Raw genomic sequence first — 23,571 nt, 5'->3', positions numbered from 1 at the left:
CTTGACACATCCTCTCACTCATCAAACTGGAAGAGCTTAGCTCAGAGGGAAGCACCAACAGTGGACAAAGCCTGTCTGAATAACAAGAGACATCAAGAAATACAAGATGCATTACTGCAAAAAACAAAGTGGTCCAGGATGCAGTGGGGAAGGTGAAAAGCATTACAGACACCTAACTGGGCTGGGCATTGCCTCTGCTCAATGACACTCACCCACTTGAGTGGAGGCAGAGCTGGGGCTTCTTCAGATTAGACAAAGAGGTTTGAATGCAATCCCAGGTGGGACATGAGTGCCTCTTGTTTACAGGGCCATCTGTGTGGAAGATCCTCTCTCTGCCACCCACTTGCACCTGACATCTAGGTAGCAGAATACAGGGGGCTGAACTTAAACGAGGGGAACTGCACAGTGCTAGCTAGGGAGGTGGCCATCTCATGACGGATCCTGCCCTGCACCTGTGACAAGCTAGGTCAGGTGAACTGCAGAAAGGCCTGCAGCTGACCCCTACCTCAAATGCTGAGACTCTATACCTGTTTTGATCAACTTGGGATAAGATTTGGCTGGTGACTGTGGTCAGGGTGACACTGGCTGGTGTGGAAAAGCAACAATTGCAATAGAAGGTGGTGGTCTCTAAAGACACCAGTGCGGCTTATTACATCAGAATTCAGTCATGAAGTGGTCCAACTGCCCCGCTGGAAGGAGGCACTCTTGAATACTTAGTGCAATTATGTCCTCTGGCCACAAATACCAGCAGGGTTGGTTAGTGAATAGCTGAAATTGTATGATCTCTAATGAAGGCCCTTCAAACTGGAATGCTGGGGCTCCTGGTCCCAGAACTATCCCCAGGCAAGATATGGGAACAGAAGCAAATGGAAGAGGAGTGTGGAGCCTCAAGTGACATTCTGCACAAGGCGTGATGAGAGGGACCATCCCCATCAGTGCCCAGACCTCACCTGGATGGCTCTGGGAGGGCAGGGCAAGGACTGATGTGGCACACAGACCCATGGTGTCCCTGCCTTTCCTTCTCCAGCTCCCCTTCCCACATCGCCAAGCACCCACCCTCTCAAATCTGCCTTGTTCTTTTTCTTCTCTTTATATTCCCTCTGCTTTTATGTTGCTTCTTGGATTAGCTGCTAGTAGGGACGGTCTTCAATCCTCATGGCAAGTCTCAGTGTAACCTTTTCTTCCTGCCTTATGAACAGGTAGGTCAACATCTTCAAAAATGTTTGTATCTCATGTCTTCAAGGCTATCCTCCTTATTTCTTTCTTCAGGAAACTTTTAAATTACTGACTTTCAAATTACTTACTTGTGGGTTGGTGGATAGAGTAGCCTGAAGAAGTGAACATGTTCAAGCCAGACAACTAAGATCTTTATTAAATATACAACTGTGCACACAGGAACACAAGCACTTTCATAAGCATCCTTCAACTGAAAATTACAGATGGTCTAATACTGCTTATTAGAATAAATGAGCAAACATTCCATCTTTTTAATATTTTGTTTATTTGGGTTTTTTTTTCTGTATAGTATAGTCAAATGGAAAATTATCACAATTTTGAATTTTAAACCATGAATTAAATTAAATACAACACCATAAACAATTTTTAAGTGATTATATATTCAAGACACAATAAATCCTTTGCACAAAGTTCTTCAAGAGACTTCTACAGATGGAATATGAACCATAAGCTCTAGCTATGAGAAACTTTGTCAATGTTTTTATTTCAAAGCTATTACACTCAGAATGTTTTTATCCAGAAGGTGGCGCCTGCGTTTAAAGCAAAAGGATTTTCTGTATTATTCATATAGTGCTCCTCTACAACTGGCACCTTAAGTTTATTTTTAGAAAAGAAAAATAAATCCAGTAAGGATAATAAAACATATAAAATATACTTTATAAATGTCTCTATCATTTGAAAAATGTTCATAAAGATTTTTGTTGAAATGTTTTATCTGAACAATATTGATTAGAATTCAGTAGTTCTCCATAAGTCAAGTCCCAATATTTGACTGTAGTTCAAACTTTTTGTCCTTGTATTCAGACACTCTTATGACGTGACCCCAACCTATTTTTTAAAGCTGAATTCCATTTCTGCAACTTTATGGGTCCTTTGCTAAAGCCGACAATCAACCCACTGTTCGCCACACTCAGGCAATGTTTTTCTCTCCACCTCGAATGCCCGTCTTAACTTTTTCAATATCTGTATGTCAAAACTCTACCCTTTCTTCAAGATTCAACACTAAGTCCATTTCCATTACAAAATTTTGCAAGATCATCCCTCCCTGCAACCCCCAACTGGAATTAATCTCCTGCGACTACAAACTACCACAGACATGTAGTAAACTAATCTCATGGGCTCTAGGTCACATGGCCTGACTTCAAATGCTGGCTCCTTACTTGCTGACATAACAAGATCAGGAAAATGTTTCAATTCTATGTGCCTCAGTGTCATCTGTACAATGAAAATAATAATACCTATCTCAAAAGACTGTTTTGAGAACTTGGAAAATGCATACTTATCCCCACAGTTTATATGGCTATGTACCAACAGAATGGCTTAAACAAGTATGGGCTTTATTTCTCCCACAACACCTAGATCAGGCAGCTTGGAGTGCAAACAAACCAGGCTCCTTGTATTTTCCTACTTGGCTGATCTTAGTCTATGTTTCATGGTAACGAAATAGCTGCCATGTCTCCAGACACTGCAACTGCATTCAAAGCAGAAAAAAGAGAGGGGCAATAAAACCAACCATGAGCCAGCTAAGTCTGTCATTATTTACCAGAAAACAATAGGTTTCTTACAAACATTGCCACATAGACATTCTATTTGTCACGTCTAGGTCATGTGGTTCCCCATAGTAGTAAAATAACCTAGGAAATTGGGTTTTTATGGCTAGATGCACTATTGTACCAAGTCAAACTGGAGTTTCATATGAAGAAAAAAGAGGGAATGGATATTGTGTAGGCAATCGGAGTGTAGACCATGGCTCTTAACAGTTTCTGTTTATGGTAAATCTAAAATGAATGTTAACTATTATGTTTCTTTTTCATACAGCTAAGTGTTTTTGCCCTGAATGAAACATGTGCATGTATCTTATCTCATGTTCTACTTCTAAGACCTCAGTGGCAGGGCCAATGCTGCTGAATATCCTGAAAGAGCAGCTCTAGAACTGTTTACTAAAATTCACAGGTTTGAAAAATACAGCTCCTCAGGGATGTTAAAAGTTCTCAAAAGCCTTCATAGGGGAGCCTGGCCACATGCTAATCCTCATCAATGACTATTTAATTAAAGGTGTTAAACAAAGGGACTCCGGAGACATTTCAAATAACAGTTGTAACAACATATCCAGATAAAGGTAAGCGTTGGGTTCTGTGTTGTATATAACAAATTTGTGACTTGATTATTGATCCCTTAAGTTAAAATTTATGTGAGGTGGCTTTCTTCTGAACATAATAGCCTTGTACAAGTTTCTCAAAGATCTCAATATCAAACATTTAAAAGTACTCATTTATTTTCAGTTCATAAAAAAGGAATCAACTTTTCCATCTATTAGAATATGAAGGAAAAGAGAAATCCAGGTTTTTCAGAATATTTTTAAAGAATGTTAAAAACCACTAAGGTAAAGCAATAATTAACATATCCTAGTTAAACAAAGGTGCAGAAATCACTTTGAGATACTATTATTTTCCTTCACATGTTCATGCAGGATCATTTGGTTCATTTAAAACTTCTAAGGCTATAGGCAGGTTGCAGAAGTATAGCCTTCTCTAAGATGCCTAGAAGAAACCTTAGAATAGATAAAGATTCTAATATTACATTATCAGGAAAAGTACACACTGTCCTACAAAAATTTCATTTATTGTTATTAATGAAATGTAAAGCATTTAAATTTCTATATAATTGTCTATAGATGTTGCTGTTGAAACTGGTTCTTCCTTTGCTGTTTTAGAAAATGCATAAGGATGACGGATTAAATACTCTAGCTAGGTGCTTGAGTAAAGAAAGAAGAAACAAATCCAACTGGAATTATTAGCGTGGTATGATTACTGCTAAGACAGTGATCGCCACAGGCTGCTGTTGGAGCATGTGTCTGGAGATGCCTCATTTCATGGAAGATACAAAATAATTCTCCATATGAAAAAAACTGGTTCTCTCACATTGTATGAGAAAAACCTACTTTGGGGGGGCTCCTTTTCCATTAATGTGATTTTGGCATTTCAAAGTCCTGAGATTAATAGTTCTGTCTGTCAGTCATGTTCAACATAGCTTTCTTCATTATGTTTAAATTAACAAAATATATTATTTAGCAAAATGTAAAGACAAATTACATGTACTTGTGTTACATTAAAAGTGCTCTAATTATTTGAGAAAGCAGAACAAAATTTTGACAGTCTAACTCTAAGAGAAAGAAGCAGTCACAGCAATTAAATATAAAGAAACATGATGGTCATTATAGGTTATAAAAAAAGCAAGTTAATTATTAAAACTTACTTTTATAACTAGTGCTCTTTCAAGTGTGATGAACATGGAAGGTTTTATCCCACAGAGCTTTATTAATGAACACAGACCAAGGAAGAAACATGACTTTAAAACACTGGCATCCAAAGATGGAAGGTCTCCGGAAGAATGAATAGGTCTGAGGCCAGTGTTCATTTATAGTTGGCTACTATTGCGCACTAATGAGCAGTAGAGCAGAGACAGAAGCAAAGAGCCAAACGGAATGATCCCACTGTGGTGCAAGTCATGCTAAGATAGCAGTAGACACAGGACGCTGTAGGAGTACTTGGCTGGGGATGCTTCATTTCATGAAAGGAAGCTGTGAATAATTCTCATATGAAAAATTATGTTATTAATATCCAATTCCAAGTTGATTTGGGGAATTCCTTGCACTTGCTTTATAAGGAACGGAGGTAAATCATAGCTCTAGGGTCAGCTGCAGGAACTCAGACAAGTCACTGACATGTTTGTTGTTAGCATCGTGGTACAAAATGGATGACTATCACCTACTCTCATAGGGTCTACATAAGGATAAAATGAGATAACCCCGCAAATTCTTAGAAAAATGTCTGGTATGTTTTATAGGGTAAAAAAATATACCTGCTATTATTATTGTTGTTAATTTCATGGAAAAACAAATTGACTTCACAAATAATGACCCCTACTTCTAGTGTTTACACACCGCCTGCTACATGCCGGATACATGTGAGATCATTTCATATATGTTATCTCTCCTTCTTAACACCCTTCCCTACTCCTCACTCCTGCAAGGTAAATATATCTGCATATGGTAAATGAGGAAATCAAAGGTAAAGAAATTCACCCATTCATTAGCAAATCTTTTTCGAATGCCTATAGTGCATTCCAGAGCCTTCTGGAACAGTGCATATCACCACGAGTTTCCTTGTTGTACAGTACTTAAGAGGCTAGGTTTTGGTTAATCTGCTAGACTGTGGTGCCATCAACTGACAAAAGTGAAACAAAGGAAGAAACAGGCCGACAGGGAAGAGCAAGATTTTCATTTGGGATATGTTAAGTGTGTGATGCCTTTTCGCTATCCAAATAGAAGATATCAGGTAGACTGAAAATTGAGGCCAACTGAAGCCTCAGACCAAATTTTCCCATCACATACTTTTGGCTTGTGAACTAAGAACAGTCTGAGTGTTTTACTTGCATTTTTTAAAATGTAATATTTGTATTAATAGACTTGAATTTTTAGAGCACTTTTAGGTTCACAACAACTTGAGTAGAAAATACACAGAATCCCATATCCTTCTTACCCTCCCCCACCGATTATCTACACCCCCCACTAGTGTGGTACATTTGTTACAATCTATGAACCTACATTAACACATTATTATCACCCAAAGTCCATAACTTACATTAGGGTTCACTCCTGAGGTTGGCTTTGGACAAATGTAAAATGGCATGTACTCATCATTATATTATCATACAATTTTCACTGTCCTAAAAGTCCTCTGGACTCTGCCTGGTCATCCCTTCCTCCCCGCAGTGTCTGACAACCACTGAACTTTTTACTGTCTCCCCAGTTTTGCCTTTTTCAGAATGTCATATAGTTGGAATCCCAAGTATGTAGACTTTTCAGATGGGGTTTTATTTGGTAATATGTATTTAAGTTTTTTTTATGTCATTTCATAGCTTGATAGCTCATTTATTTTTAGTGCTAAATAATATTTCATTGTCTAAATGTACCACAGTTTATTTATTTACCTCTAAAGGACATACTGATTGCTTCCAAATTTTAGCAATCATGAATAAAGCTATTATAAACATTTATGTGCAGGTTTTTGTGTGGACATTAAGCTTTCAACTCTTTTTGGTAAATGCCAAGGATTGCTAGATTGTATGATAAGAATATATTTAGTTTTCTAAGATGTGTCTTTTGCAAATATTTTCCCCCAGCCTGTGGTTTGTGTTCTCATTTTGTTGGCACTGAATTTTGGAGGCAGTTTTTAATTTTAATGAAGTCCAGCTTACCATTTATTTATTTCATAGGTCATGCCTCTGGTATTGTGTCTAAAAAGTCATCACCATACCCAAGGTCATCTAGATTTTCTCCGATGTTATCTTATAGGAATTTTATAGTTTTGTATTTCAACATGGGTCTGTGATCCATTTTGAGTTCTTCTTGTGTGTGTAAAGGGATGTAAGGTCTATGTCTATATTCTTTTCTTTCTTTCTTTTTTTTTTTTGCATGAGGATGCCCAGTTTTTCTAGCATCATTTGACCATTTGTTGAAAAAACTATCTTTGCTCCATTGTATGGACTTTGTTTCTTTGTCAAAGATCGGTTGACAATATTTATATGGGTCTATTTCTGACCTTTCTATTCTACTGTCTACTCCTTCAATAAGACCACATTGTCTTGATTACTGTTACTTTATATATAGTAAGTCTTGAAGTCAGGACTTGTACGTCCTTTGACTTTGTTCTTCTTCAATATTGTTTTGACTACTCTAGGTCCTGCCTATCCCTATAAACTTTAGAATCAGTTTGTTGATATCCACAAAATAATTCACTGGGATTAGGATTAGGATGGCAATGATTGACTTGGGAAGAATTTAACAATATTGAGTTTTCCTACCCATGACTATAAACTATTTCTCCATTTATTTAGTTGTTCTTTATTTCCTCTATCAGAGTTTAATAATTTTCCTCATATAGATCTTGTTCCTAAATTGTCAGATTTATTCCTAGGTAATTCATTTTAGGTGCAAATGTCCAAGTATGGCATTTACTTTTTTAAGTATTTGGGGAAACCCCAAAAGATAAATATGTTGTAATATGTGAAAAAATGAAATTCAAACTTTAGTATCTATAAATAAGGTTTCATTAGTACAAAGTCATGCTCACTCACATATTCGTCTCTGGGTGTTTTCATGCTACAACAGCAGAGTTGAGCAGTTGTGACGAGCTTTATATGGCCTAAAAAACTTAAATCACCTACTATCTGGCCCTTCACAGAAAAAGTTTTCTTATCCATGGCCTGGAGTGTAGGTGGTGGGGTGGGAGTCAATAGCATAAGACTGTACCAAATAATATGGGTCTGGATGATACTCCCAAGGAGTATCGGGACACATGAGGAACTCAGAGCCTATAGAAAGGGGAAGAAGCAAAAAAAAGACCCCTGGGAAGAACAGATGGGGAAGGGAGTTGGGAGGCACAGAAGTGAGCCCACAGAGTGCTACGGTATCACAAAGGCCAAGAGAGAAAAGCTTCCAGGGAGAGGCAGGTTGGCTGAGCCGAATGAAGCTGAGAGGTCATACACACTATTTAATTGGTTTAGCAACATCTGTGACAGTCGAGAGTTAGTTTCCCTGGCATGCTGAAGATGGGAGTCTCCAGACTTGATGAGTGGAAAAATAAATTAAAAAATGAATATATTTATGCAACTCTTGTCCTAAATTCTGCTGTGAAGGGAAGCAGAGAAAGAAATGACAGCTGATGGGGAATAAAAGAACAAGAAAGGGATTTAGAAAGATAAGCACTAGAGCACGTTTATATGCTGGTAAAACTGTTCCAGCAGAGAAGGAAAAACTGATGACAGAAGAGACAGAAACAAGGATTATAGGACTGACGACCGACAGGTAAGCAGGAGTGGAATCCAGAGCCTGACTTCTTCCACCATAAAAGATGGGAATACAAAGGAAGGGCACAGAAACAGGGAGGTCTGGGATTTCACCGTGAAAGCTGAGCTTCCTGTTTACATCTATTTTCTGGCTGGAAAGTGAGTTTTACTTGTGGAATGTGTGCTGGTGGTAGGGAATAGGTGGAGGGCAGGGTTTGAGAAGAAAGGAGGAGAAATGAGACCTTTATCAGGAAGAGGAGGAAAGCAAATTTTTAGGGAAACAAATTAGTATTACCTGGAAAGAAAGGACACCCATCTGAGATTTAGAAAAATGAATTAGAAGTGAAAATAGTAACTTTTTCCAGAAACAATCAGCAGAGCAATACTCACTGTGGAAGTCAGCCAAACGTTTTCCACAGTTGCCACAGGCTGGAAGCAAGCTTGTTTCCCCCTAAAGTCACCGCAATATTCTTTGGGCTGTGTCAGACTGTTCTACCCTGACATGTACATGCCAGCATAAGGATGCATGGCTACGATCAGCTTTTCAGGAGCGATACTGATCCCATTACCATACACCAAATGGCTACTTTTGCTCCCTGCAAGGTAAAATGAAAATCAACCTTCTATTTTTCCCTGAAGTCCTAAGGCTCAATCTCTTACCTGAACTAGTGTTACTTTTGGAACACTGAACATCCTCACGTATTCATTACGCTCTATACGCAAATAATTCAGGCCCCTGGGAATCCATTTGCAATAAAGGCAATGGTGTGTTGATCTGTTAATTGCAATTACTGGGAAAACATTCCCGCTGCATTTTTCATCAATACATCCCTAACTTCATATTAGGTGCTCATCAAGTACTTTATGAATTAATTGATCTCAATTTGAGAGTAAACTATACATGGATGGTTGTTGTAAAGTACACAAAGGAAATAAAATATTCACAAATTAATTTTGGACATTCAGTGCATTGGAATTAGTCATTCATTTGAATGTTTACATCATTATTGTACTCAAATAAATATCTACCTGAAATACAAATCTTCTCAAAAATTCTGTTTGGCCAGTTATGTTTTCTTATCTTGAAATTAACCACAAAACCATATGTTTTGCTATAAATTGGTTTTATTTTTTAAAATCTTTAAATTAGAATTGTACAACTCCCGTACACTACTACTTCATACAAATACTAAATGCTTCCAGCAGAGGGCTCAAGAATTCTACTTTAAGGAAAGTTTAAAAAACTTACTGTCCTACAGTAGCTTAGCAAATAGCCTTCTAATCCCTGCAGTATAAACTACACCCTGAGACCACTGTGACCAGACAGCACTGCAGATTTACTAAGGGAAAACAGGCTGTCATGAAGTGGACTATCAGTCACAACCGATCCTGCTCTACAGGTAGGAGCCCTTCCACATGACTTCACTTTGTCTGCATCAGCTGTTGTCCATGAGGAACACACAGGCTTTGGGCCCAGTGATGTGGGTCTTGGTCCCTCCTCTGAGAAAGGCAAGCTTCCGAGGGCTCAATCTGCACCTGGACTTCTAAAATCTTACTCCTCATTTTTTCACAATTAACAACTAGGTCCCCAATCTGTCCTTTCCACTTTGACAACAAACCATGCCAAAGGCTTATTATACTTGATATCTTGGGAGCCATAAAAATTCCATTTGGCATATGGTTCTTGTCTATCAAGTCGGTCAACACTTCCTATGAAACCATGCAATGGGAACGTGTAACATCGTCACCCCAAAACAGGAAGCAGACACATCTGCTTGCTTGTTTGTTTCAAAGAATCCACTAATAAAAGAGAAAATCTCTCCAAAGGCAAATAGGGTTTCAAAAGATCCAAGGAAACAAAAAGTCACTGAGGGAATTAAAACTTCTTCCCTCTTCTCAAACTTTGTGTGTCAACAATCCAGGCACAGGCTCTGGCACATCTCTGACAAGAATTAAGGTGAGGAGAAAATGATCACTTTCTGCACAATTATAAATATTCTTCCTTCGAATGTAGATTTTAAGCCATTCCCTCCAGAGCCTGGGGCGCAGCACAGGTGCCCCGAGGCCCTTTGCCAGGCTGCTGCAGGTCCTACCAGGTGAAGAAAGGCCTCGGCAGCTAACATATTCATATAGTCTTAACACTGTTCCCCAGGAAAGTGTTTAAGAAAAACTTTTCCCAGATTTGTTCCATGTCAACCATTTATTCAAGCAGGTTATGTTTTTAAGTCAATCTGATGGGGACTTTTTCCATGCAAAGTGGCACATGCATGCCTGAAGGGATGGTCCACGGGAAGACAGTTCTAATTAAGATTCCTGTCTCTCTGCTGGATGCTCAGGTCTCCAGAGGAAAGTATTCTGGTCTGGAGAATACAATTTCAATGATCATCAAAATGTAATGCTACAGTCTATGCCTTATCAGGGCGAGATAAAAAATAATCATGTGAACATATTAGGGAATCAAATGAGAATCAGGAAGAAAAACTTGACTATGTAAGACACATAAAAATTTAGGGACAGTTTCCTTTAGTTTTGGGTTTCATAAGTATTTTTACATGGCCACAATTATAGCTGAAAAACAAAAAGATTGTTTTCTCTTAACAGAGTACCATATTTGTTTATATTTCCAAAGACCTCACATCAGTAATATTAATGGCTACACAAAATGTCCCTGTGAAGGTGTCACTAAAGCATTCTTTGGATCAGGGAAAGATAATTAGGATGCGGGTCCCCCCGAGATTGGTTCTTCCATGCATGACATGGAGATGCTGAAGGCTGGATTAATTGGATAACGAAAAGAAAAGCAAGGGAACAGAGGTATCAAAGAATCATTTTTCTTCCGATGCCACAGATGACACAGCTGGTCATGACTGATGAAGTTAAGTCTCTGGATGTGGGAAATTTTACAGAGGACTACAAATGTCACTATTATCTGGTACATAATTTCTCTCTTTACTGGGTTTTGGGAGTTACTCCACGGGCTCTATGGGACAGACCAGGAGAACAGTTCTCTGGAACACTGGTTCCCAACCTTATGGGTGCCAGGGACCAGTTTTTCCACAAGAGGGTGGGGATCAGGAGGCGGAGCTCAGGTGAGCTTCCCTCATGGCCTGGTTCCTAACAGGCCAACTCCTAGGGCCAGCCTAGAACAGGGCCTGCATTGCCTCTGTGGCTGGTTCTGCTGTGTTTGGCTGTGCAAGGACGACACGGGGGCTGTGGTGCATCCTGGGTTCTGCTGAAGCTGTGTCCCAAGCAGGGTGTACCCACAGCAAGGGCACGTCCCTAATTACTGTGAAGGCAGAGTGTGTGCTTGCTCAGTCCTGTGTGAGCTCTTTGATTTAAAAAGAAAATGCATGCATTTTTAGAGAATGTATTAGCATTAGAGGAAAGGTTGGCTTTTTCTTTAAAATTTCCCGCATGAAATCTGACCAATTGTAAGAAAGCCAGGCTTTAGAGCAGTGTATAGGAGGAACATGCACACATCTCGTTACACCTGACAACATTCATTCATCACACCCACTCCGTACTTCCAATTTCCCTCCCAAGACAGCAATAATTTCCAGGCTTAAAATACTTACATTTATACTGTGCTTACTACAAGTGACTAAAGGTATAATCAGCTGACAGTAAAAATAGCTATAGGTAGATAAATTCAATGTTATCCAGATTTTAGAGTCTAATGCATAATGTTCACAATCATAAATAACAATTCAGAAATTGAAAAATATGAATTTATTCACACTTCCATATTCTAAACTCATTAATTTCAGTGTCATAGGAAGGGAAAGCAGGTTTTTGCATTTCCTAATATACTACAATGTCACTTTCTGCCATCATCTGTGTCCATGCCTCAAAGGGAAGACAGATTTATTACACATAAAGTCATTTCGGCATTTAAGAAACCAAACTGCTATAAATGTTGTCTAAGAAACACTATATTAACTTCCATTCTGCAGCAGAGAATCGTCATATATCAAGTGCAATAGTGGCCCTTGTGAAATGAGTGTTGGAAAGGCACCCAGGTGGGAGAACCATCAAGAGTTCACGCTTCTCTACTATGTCCAAACACTCCCCCTTCTCCTTCACAGTTTAACAAATATGACTTAGCATTTTCTTAGTGACGTAGGACATTAAGATAGAGCAATGGCTTTGAAATTCAGAAGGCTGGGTTTGACTCATCGGGTCAACAGGCATCAGGAGCATGGTCTTAAGTCATCCGCCACACCTCCCGCACTTGCCACCTTTATGGTGGGAACACTGCATTCCTCAGAGCTGTGGAGAAGATCAGCTTAAACAGCACACGCCGAGTGCTCAGGGCAGTGCCCCAACTCTGGCAGCAGGCACTCTATGAAAGGTTGGCCCCCTGCCTGTCCCCATGGCACACGACCTGAACAACAGTTATTCCTGAGTGTGGCAGCCTTGCCTCCCTTCCAAGGAAGCACATGCCAAGAAGTCACTGGGCAGAATAAATGCAACTCCAGGTCTGGCCCTACAACTCGCTTTTATTCTTTTAAGCACTCGTACCAGATACATAAACATATTTTTTCTCATTTGGCTTCCTTTCTCCTCATAAGAGTGGGATATGAGCATATGACTCCCGGCCAATGGGATATGGCTTTCCTTCTGCAAACTTCTTCCCTCTTCCCAAGCAGTTTGCTCACCCTTCAGGAAGTCAGCTCCCCTTAAGCTATTTTCAGTTGGTGTTTCACAGACCTTCGTGCTGCAGGTTAAGTTTATATATGTTGTGAAAGACGCCACAAAGGAATCAAGGCAAATGATGAGGCAGCCACTTACATTTGCCTGTGTGTTTTATCTCAGCCTTCACAGCAATTTCGTGCCTTTTCGCTTATTAATGATTTAATGTGCTTTGTACAGAGAAGGAAAACTCTGACTCCAAAAAACCTCCGCTGCCTTGCGGCATACCTCTTCAGGGGAAAGGCTAAGGGAGTAAACCCCGACAGAAAATCCGGAGCCGGAGTCCCTAAGGCGGTTTGACGTTGTAGTCAACACCGGCAACTCCTGCGGCGCACCTGAAGCCAAGCTGTATTGACTCCGTCTTTCCCTTGGACCCTTCAGCTGCGAAGAGAGGGGGGGTCTGCTGCATGGGCAACAGCAGACCCTCCATATCACCCTGCCCAGGCTCTGTAGCTTCAGCTTCACTGGAGAGGACACTCCAGCGTCATCGCAAGATGTCGATTCAACACGGGAGGAGACAGATACCGTGTCACTCCCGAGTCAGACTGCACAGCCATTCTCGGCGGTGCAGATAGACTCTTAAGAAGCTACACCATCGTCTCTCGAGACGGACGGCTGCCGACGAATGTGCTTTGTAGCCTATAGCCTCAGAGCTTACAACATTGTTAATGAAGCTAAGTACAGAAACTAGTGTCTTGGGTAGCTTTATTGACAAACCAATATTTGCTATTTCATCCCCATTTACACACTAGTGAAATGTGAGCTATGGGTTATCAATTGTACTTAAGGGATGGGCAAATACAGGTGTGACTGTAATTCAGGTGTGAAGAGAGAAATATACACAAGACACAATTTAGAGGTGGTATCTTTCTTTACATCTATAAACCAAAAATCATAAAACAAATCATTCACTCACATCGCTAGGAATATGTTTCGGCAACTCTGTGAGCAATAACTGCTCCCTTATTTCCTAAGGCTGAAATCCGGCTGGGCTGACACTAAACCTGGTACGTGTCTTCTTTCTACTTCTCTTTGCACTTGCTACTTGACGAATGATTTTTTTTTTTTCCCTTTCTACCTACTATTTCCATTTTAGCTGCCAGAGTTGCCTCAACTAGTCTATGAAACATTTCTCAAACTCTACTAGCTTTAGGCAAGGGAATGAACAATGTCATACACTTTGATAAGCCTCCAAAGAAGGAAATTCAGTAGAAGAGTGAACTCCCATCTTTCGTCAACAAATACCACTTTCTCTGTGAAGGTTTGCACTGACGGCCCCAGTTGACCACACCCTCCTTTTTGTCCCCACTGTGTCTTGTACTGCATTTCTATTACACCACCCATCACAGTAAGGATATGTAATTCTGCATATCCCTCTTTCCTCCACCAGGATGTGAGCCTGTCAAGAGAAGAGGCCCTAATTTTAGCATACAAAACACTGAACACAAATTGGAATTAAGGAACAAAACTTTATAAGAGAGGATAAACATCCAGTCTGTATCTGCATTGATTTTAGTTGAGTAGTTCTGAAATAAAAATGGAGGGAGGGGAGCAAAATGGGTGAAGTAGATCAAAGGTACAAACTTCTAGTTATAAGATAAATAAGTCCTGGGGACGTAAGGTACAGCATGGAGACTATAGTTAACACTACTATATTGTATATTTGAAAGATCTAAAGGATTAGAATTAGAAGTGTTCATCACAGGAAAAAAATTGTAACTATGTGTGGTGATGGATGTTAATTGACCTTATTGTAATAATCATTTCACAATATTTACATATATCAAATCATTATGCTGTACACCTAAATCTAATACAATCTTCTACGTTAATTATAACTCAATTCAAAATAATTTATAAAGGAAAAGTTTTGTGTGTTCTAATAATTGTTTCACTAACATAAAACTAGTTAAGAACCACAAAGCTTCAGATCTGGATTCATATTGTCTTTATGCAGTTTTGTTTTGATTTGCTCTGATAACTACAATGGCGTGGCTCTTGTATTTTATTAGTTGTCATTATTGCTCTTTCATTAAAGAGAAAGGAGATAAATTGATGTTCTCTGGACATGTCTGTAAGGCCTGCAATTTTAATAATGAACAATTTTAGCGTTCAAACCATCACATTCTAATCTATTACTTAACACCCTGACTCCGAGATATATGTGGAGGACAGGGTGCCAAGATGCTAGACATAAGTATCGGGGCTTTAATTTTTTTTTTAAGCCCATAAAGCCATAACTGAGTCACTGAGCTTCAGTGATAACAATGAGAGTTCAAGTTATCTTGCAAACTCCCATTTAATAGTTCTTCAGGATATTTTTAAATTACACCAGCAAACCACTGAGCTAAGATTAAAATACCATGTACCCTGGATCATATTTAAAATAATACTGCTTTACTTACCTTTCCATAGTTTAGTTATAACATGAAAGATGTAAAATTTTTTTAAACATCTAAATGAGTAACAATAACTAAATCTCATGACACAAAGAGAATCTCTTCTGATTAGATACAGTTAAAATGTTCAGCCTCTTAGATGACATTTTGTACCATACCTGTCCTGTGTATGCAAACTCCAGAGCCTGCTTTAAGCCAAGGCTGGTGACACCATGTAAATTCACCTCGTCAGCTCCACTTTCCACCATGCAAAGACTGAACATTGCCTGAGGCGGGAAAGAAAGAAGACAGTTATGAGAATTAAGAAGTGAGGAAACAAGACAAAGTCCTAGAGAGACTAGGAAAGACGCTGTACAATTTAAATATTGATTCTGGATTCTGAAATGTTTTGACAAAGCTTCATTCACACAAGCCACTGCAAATCATGCTGCTGTCTCACCAGGTATAGTAACAGACAAACCGCGCCACACGCCTCACATGCAGAATCTCATTTAATCCCACAGCTGTTCTCTGGGGCGACTGTGTTTAGACTCACTGAACTCATTCTCTTGATCCTGGGGTCTCACTGCTATTATGAAATGTGTAGTACTCCCAAACATTCTTGCCAACTGGATGCGGAAAGTCACACCCTTGTCTCCCGACTCTTCTTCCTTTACTCTGCCCCTACTCTGCCCCACCTCAATGGTATGTCTCATTCCTCTCTTCTGCCATATATCATATACTCTATTCAAGTGGTTCTCAAGACGTGGCTCCTGGACTGGCAACATTGGTATACAGTCCAGGAAATTGTTACAGATTTTTGGGTCTGGGGCCCCAAGACTGACTGAATCAGAAACTCAGAGTGGGACCCAGCAAGCTATGTTGTGATGGGCCATTCAGGTAACTGATCAATGCTCACTTGATTTTGAGAACCATTGTCTAAATTATTCAGTGAGAATCAATTTGCCTCCAAACCAATTCTGCAAATGGCCAACTCACTGAAAATCAGTTCTTCCACTGAATCATGAATATATCAAATGGAAACTTGAAAATTAAAAAATAAGAACTTGCCAAATTAAACAAATACATGGGTTTGTGCCCATGCCACACAAAAGCCTTTAATAAGTCTGACTTAACAGTTATAACAAGAACATTCAATTTTGTGTTACTGATGATGAAATATGCTATTTAGAATGTTTATGACTGTGTAGTGAAGGGTTAGCCTCACCCAAAGAGAGGTCTGGCTCTTGCCTGGGCATCTGGGACGTGATCTCCAGGCCCTTAGAATATCCTGCCTGATAGGAGTCTCTCTGTCTGGGGATTTTGGGCCACACCATACCGGTGGCCCACATCAGTGCCAACCTCCAGAGGAACTGGAGACTAAAGGTATTAACTTGAGCTCCAGGAGAGGCTGGTGGTGAAAGGTCACACACAGGCAATTTGTGATTGAGCCCCAGTAAAAACTCTGGATACCAAAAGTCTGGGCGAGCTTCCCAGGCTGGCAGTCCCCCGGGCACACTGTCACCAGCATGGCCAGAGGAGGTAACACTATGACTCCACAGGAGGACGATGACCAGAAGCTCTGTATTTGGTCCCTTTCTGTACTCTGCCATGTGTGTCTCTTACCTGGGTTGGTTCTAATTTGCATCTTTTCCCTATAATAAGGCAAATGCAAGAGTATAAAAACTTTTAATGAGTTCTGTGACTCTGTTTAGAAAATTACTGAATGTCTTAGGATTCCCCTCAAACTTGCAATTGGTGTCAGAATGAGAGAAGTCTTAAGGAGACTGTCGCTTCAGATTTTGCAATTTGGTTAACTTCACAAAAGTAAAACAAAAAAAGAAAAAACAACAACAGCAGCACAGCTACCTCATTGTTCTATGTGGTAATAGTTCAGTTCACCCTAAATATTTTAATTTTTAAAATGTTATATTTTGTTTTGTCAATGTATGAATATATACCTTTTAGCAATTTTTTATTTTGATAAATTTATTTTTGTTCCTCATAATTCTATACATTTTAAATTAAGAATATATTTAACACTCATAAATTTACTTTATCATAAAGAAACAAATCTAACCTTTAAAATGTAATCTTCTCAATATATCCTTTAGAACCTGTTAAAGACAAATGGTCAATATGGCAAATCTGGCTACCTGGTTAGTTAGTGAGTTGACCTGGCTTCCCACTGCTACCACCAACACTAGAGGTGCTACGTGGTAGGATAAGAACACTGGGTTTGAAGTCACATAATCCTTGGTTTGGTGAAGCACAGCGGTTAAGAGCAAACTTGTAACCAAACAATTCTGAGTTAATCACTGGCAAGCGAGCAGGACAAACACGTAACCTGTGACACAATTTTCTTATTTGAAAAAAAAAAAGGGGGACTTATGAACTTGTTTAAAGATTATATGACAGACATATGTAAAGTAGTCAGAATACGGCCTGATAATAGAAAAACTCTTGGTGAAATCTATATTTTGTGATATATAGTTTCTTTTATATGTTTTCTGGTCAAAAGGATTGCTACATTAGAAGTACCAGTTCCTGGGACTTGGGTGTGTGTGCAGGGGTGTGTGTGTGGGGGGGGGGAAATCAAGTGCAACTATACATAAAAAATCCTAACAAGAAATTGACTTTAATGTTAAATGGATTCTGCCTATGCATTTGTAGACGATTTCAAATTTTGAAGTTAAAAAGCACAGGTCACAATAAAAAGTCTTGCAATGTATTTAATTCTGAATTTGCTTCTAGACTTGAATAGCTACTTTTAAAAGCACATGAAAGAAATTTCAGTTGTTTTCAGTGTCCTCCAAGTTGAAATTGCACCTGATAAGGTGACCAGCTGCTCTCCATCGACCCCATGTGAAGAGAAGACAGAAATGACTCAGACCGCAGAAGAATTATGTGGGTTAATGAAATGGAAAACAGTTCCTGAGAGCAGAAGTTAAATAACAGAACAGGCTGCCAAGGGAGGTTTTTGAATCTGCTTTCATAGGTGTCTTTCAAAAGCAACCAGGGCAATTGGCATAGAACAAGCATCCTGAACCAAAGGGGTGTGAGCTACTGAACTTGAAGCCTGGCTTGGTAGAGTTGGGGCAAGAGCACAATCCCTTAAATAATGTACGAATATATTTGTACATGTTTCTGTAAGCAATAAAGGAACACTAAATTGGTCACTGTGGAGATATAGAGTACGACTGTAGAGAGAGGGAAGAGACTATGAATTTTCTCCATTTACATAGTATTATTTGGATCATTACAATGGACATGTGTTACCCAAGTATTTCTAACAACTGCCTTTTAAAACGTTATTTTTAATATTCAGCACATCTGAGTGAATCAAATCCTGGTTCTATAACCCACTGGTCATGTGGGCAATTTACCTTGAACATGTGATCTTGGTTAACTTCTCTAAACCTCAGGCCCCTTATCTATAAAAGGAAGATAATACCAACCTTACAGCGTTGTCTTGAGGTTTAGAGACAATTATGCTTAAGGTCAAGCATAATACTCGGCACACAGTAGATGCTTAATAAATAGACACTGTTATTCAAATCCACACTGATTGTCCTACTCTACTCTCCCATGTCTCCTCTTGATCCCAGCTGGACTGAGTGTTAAGAAACATCCCCCTCCCTTATCCTCGGCCTGAATCCATTCCTTTCAAATACTTTCCTAATAATGATCCTACTCAAATTCCTATGACTGGCTGTGGGGCTTCACTTTCACCACATACTCCTACACCCTACTTTAAGGAAAGACCTCATCATAAGACCATAACTGTAAACACATAACTTCCATTCTGATACCATAGCATATAATTTTAGAAATTTAATGTTATAAATTTAATACATTATCTTTTAAAAATTAGAAAATTGGTTAATTAGCAAAAGGCAACTATTAAATCAAGGCCAATGTTTTGAGTTTAACAAACCTGCAAGGCACCTCAATTAGGAAAAGGCTCACAGGATACCAACCACGAAAGTAAGAAAGAACCTGGCCAAATGACAGAGTGAAACACCAGCAGCCTAGGCTGCCCGAGCTTGTGAAACAATGTCTGTAGACCTGCCAGAGTCCATGGGGAAGAACAAAGCCTCTCTGGTAGCAAAAGAAGTGATGAGACCAAGAGTGCTATCTTTCAGCATCAATCTTTTTTAAAAGGTAAACTAAGCTTCGTGAAAGTGGGTTCCATGTCTTTTTTATTCACTGTGGAGATCCTACACTCTAGTACTGCAGGCATGCAACAAATACAGGTGAATGAGTAGATGAATAAATGAGTAAGCTCTTCAAACATTCAGCTGTGGATGATGTCCAGCTGTTCTACACTGTTGTAAATGAAAATAATTACTGTGACATAAGAAAGCATTTTCACAATGTAAGATGTTTTAGACCCTGGCATATAAAACATAGCTAAAGTTAAAGAGAAAGAGTTATCTAGCATAAGCTAAACACAAGTAAGTTCAAAGCTAGACATGTGGAAAAAATTAAGAACATATGGTAATGTCCTCTATTAAGCCACGTTCTGCCTAAGCATGTGATAAGGTTCTGCCTACAAATATGAAAGCATTGCACAGGCTCTTCCTTGGTTCTCACTGCATTGTCTCTGGAAGAGTCTGGGCCAGGCTGAGATTTACAGTTTTGTCACAGCTCACTCTTGGCTGACAACACACTGCCACCTCCACAAATCTTTCTAATTGAAAACCCAGTTTGTGAGAATACAATCCACTTTAAGTGCCTTCTCAGAGACAGTTATGGATTTATAGTGTGTCATTTCTCCTGTATTTCACACAGAAATGACACAAATTGAGTCCTAACATCACAGCACATGAATTAAGTTCCCTTGGGTCACATTCATTGTCACAAGATGAGCTACGACCAATTTTAGGTTGGTACGTTATGCCACAAAACTGACCAATGAAAAGTCCGCATCTTCAAAAATAAGCAGAATGACAGCAGATGAGACTTACTAAGCACTTAAAGCTGGTGAAATACGGTCTTTTTAGTAAACTATGAGTAGCTTTGGAGTTAACACTGGACAACATGGGCAAGATGTACCGTGAATTCCCAGTTTATAAGGAATCCAATTGACTTTACAGGTGAAATAACTGTATTGTTTGGGGGCACATATCTTTTATGAGAGAGTTAAATAAAATAAACAAGCATCTTTAAGCAAGTTATTGAAAAAAGTAACTGTAGCAGATCTAGCCTGATCCCCTGCCTCCTTTATATGCCTAGTGTTAATACAATTAGCAATGTTTACAATGGCCATAAGGAAATCCAGAGATTTGAGGAACTTTTGAATCAACAAAGATTACATTTTGCTCAATTTAGTGTTAATGGTGATTATCCTTTATTGCATTTTGGTTATACCTTACATATAGAATGGATAGTAAATCCCAGTTAATGAGACTGTTCAATTAACCACAATAGCCCATTTCCCTGGCATTAAGGAGAGATGGGTTCCAACCACAGTTGAATTGGACTATTTACCTTCTATATCTACCAAATGCAAAAGCCATCCAGTCCATCTGGAGAGCTTAATGGCCTAAAAGAGTGGGGAGGTTTGGTTGGAGAGTTTTTTTCACCCTTATATACTTTATAGCTGTTTTGATTCTTTCTCAAACATTACAGAAATTGTCTCAAAGAATAAAATATCAGGACAAACAAAAACAGTAAAATTGTATTACTATAACTATAATTAGGCAGCAAAAAATAATATTGCTAAAATGCCAGTTTCCTCTCACCTTAACTATGTAAAGAAAAACCATGTTATATACTACAAACTGTGAACACATATTGGTTTCCCAACATCTTCAAACAGTAGCTTGTTTATTCAAAAAAATCTAGTTATATTTCACAGCTTTGCTCTTGGCACAGTTGCTTCTTAAATTAACTACATGGTGATAATGAGCCTTTCAAAATCAGCATGATTATGGTTTCCCTAGTTCTCTTTAGCATTCTCCTCCTCCAGAATGCAGCCATATTTCAACTACCAGGGTCATTTGAGGGAGAATGGAATGGAAAAAGACACAAATCAAGTTGTTTTTTTTCTTAGCTAAGGATACAGTAAGTGTGAAGGCCAGAATCTGTTACCCATCATGCAGGCAGGTTATAGAGGAATGATATTTATCGCGTAACTTGTTACATACTCTGGAAAACAGCATCCACACATCTGGCTTTAGCCTTGAGCCGGCCTCTCAGATCCCTTGGCTTCCGCTCATTCCTCTGTTGCTCCTATTACCACGTGGTCTATGGTTATACCCCTTGGGTACAGGATTTCAATAGTTTACTACCCACCATGTAAAGAAGTCCATTCTTTTATCTTTAAATATCTTCCAGATATTTAGGGGTGGCACTTTTACTCTCCCTTACTGAATATATTTGACAGCCTATTACTGAATGAATCTTTCCTAAGTCTATCTTTCAAAATCTAAGGATGCCCTAAGACCAAACCTGGACTTCTCACATTTTGACAGCTGTCCTCAGAATTCGGGGCCTGCCTGAAGGAGTGACTGAGCAGATGGGACAGAGTCCGCATAAATGATGGGGAGTAGCTATAAAGAAAGAATAATTTTAGAGGACAATAATATCAGAAAAGCTTGAAAGTCTGAAGAGAAAAAGAAGAGTTGGAGCAACTGAGGGGGCAGAGTGAGGGATTCTGTGTTAATTAAAATATGACTGGCATTCAGGGAGAGTTTTGTAAGATACAGAAGAGGCCCTTATGTGAGTCATCAAAGGTGACTGGGTGCCTTCTAAGTATCCTGACTAAAATCGTAGCTTCTCTTCTGTAAATGGAATTTTAAAACTGGAAGGTACTTTAAAGATCACTGACCCCTTACTACCCGAGGTGCTGTACCTAGGCCAGCAGCACTGGCATCACAGTGAACTTTGTTTCCATGCGGAGTCTCAGGTCTGCCTCATGCCTATTGGGTGGGGAGGCAGGGTTCAACAGGAGCTCCAGGTGACCCACACGCACACTGAAGTGGAGGCACGGCTAGAATCAACCCTCCGACTCTTGCAGTGCTCCTTGCATATCTGACTATCTGATTCAGAATTAAAAGTTAAGGAATGTCCCACAGTTTTAAGAATGAGGCCCTTGAAGGAGTAAATCACACTGTTCTTAGATGGTGGTCATGGCAGAAGCCTTAAGGAAAAGCCATCACACCAACTTCCTTTCCCCGATTATTTTGGTTGACTTTCCCGGGTCCATATCCTTCTCATATTTTCCTGAAGAGCAATGCTGTGTGGCTGTCTCAGAGCTGCTCTTGACACAAATCCCTTAGACCCATTCCTACAGAATTCAGAAAGGAGCAGCTTAAGGCATTTCAATTTGCCACAAAGGACAAGGCAGTTTCTTGCCCACCTAATCTGATGACAGCGGCTGCCTGGAGTCCTGCTGAGAGCTGGCAGGCCACACTGAGGCTCAAGTGAGAGTGGTCAGAATCCAGTCATTATGTCTGTCATGGTAAAATGACAGATGTGCCAGCCCTGCATCATAAAGTGTGCACATGTACAAGCACCGGGACATGCTGTGTTTGTCCTGGAATTCATGGCATCATCATAAAATCTGCTACCCTTCTTCTACAGAGGACTTTTTGGAACTATGTTGAAGATAACAGTGCAAGATCACCTCAATTATCACTTATTATTCTACTCTATTATAGAATTTATACCTAAAACCTATATAATTTTAGTAAACAATGTCACCCCAATAAATTCAATTTAAAAAAACCAATGTAGGTTAACAACCACTCAAAATTTGAACCCCAACCAAATTCCAATAGTCCCTCTTTATTTTTAATGTCCTGTTTTAAAATCTTTTTCTTCAACATACTAACATAAAATAAGGTAAGACAATAACTAGAGGCTCCCAGTGCAGCTGTGGGATCTCTCTTCAATTTTTCATTTTATTCATCACTTTGGTTTAACAGATGCGAGTCAGACAACACAGACTGGAGCCGCTCTCCGCTACGAGGCGTGCACACAGATGAGGGCGAGAGCCCTGGCTAACACACTGTTCCTTCTGACTCCATTAGTTACTAAGCAACCACTTCACTGGAACCTTCCCGATCCAAGGCAGAACAGGCCAGTTTAATATGAAGTATCCGGTTTGTCCCATATGTTACTCCTTTTGCAAAAACATTTGTCCATGCAGACTACATGAAAAGTCTCCACATCATACAAAATGAAGGGGAAAAAAATGTTTAAGAATAATCACAAGAGTTCAAATACCTTTCAAAAGTAACTAGATGAAGAGATTCTTTTAATTCCATGAAAATGTACATGAGTATATACATATAAATTTTAAAGTGCTAAAAACAACTTGATATGAAAATCTCTCACTGCCTCAGAATCACATCTCTAAGTGAGAAGAATAGTGGTAATTCATTCAGTCTTTCAGGAAACCAGGCAC

At 39.3% G+C, this 23,571-nt stretch overlaps 1 protein-coding gene across 1 annotated transcript in view; it reads right to left on the bottom strand.

The window, feature by feature from the left end:
- The window catches only part of KLHL32 (kelch like family member 32), a 146,730-nt gene that overhangs the window by 92,434 nt on the left and 30,725 nt on the right, over positions 1-23,571 (bottom strand). The window contains exon 3 of the mRNA XM_090280560.1: positions 15,335-15,442. Within this exon, the coding sequence (XP_090136686.1) occupies positions 15,335-15,442 (108 nt within the window). The remainder of the gene's footprint in view (positions 1-15,334; positions 15,443-23,571) is intronic.

This window comes from Furipterus horrens, unplaced genomic scaffold (genome assembly GCF_987537825.1).
Source record: "Furipterus horrens unplaced genomic scaffold, mFurHor1.1.pri manual_scaffold_6, whole genome shotgun sequence".
In the NCBI taxonomy this organism is placed as follows: domain Eukaryota; kingdom Metazoa; phylum Chordata; class Mammalia; order Chiroptera; family Furipteridae; genus Furipterus; species Furipterus horrens.
Note: the sequence above shows the minus strand (reverse complement) of the source record. Positions and strands in the feature narration are given on the sequence as shown.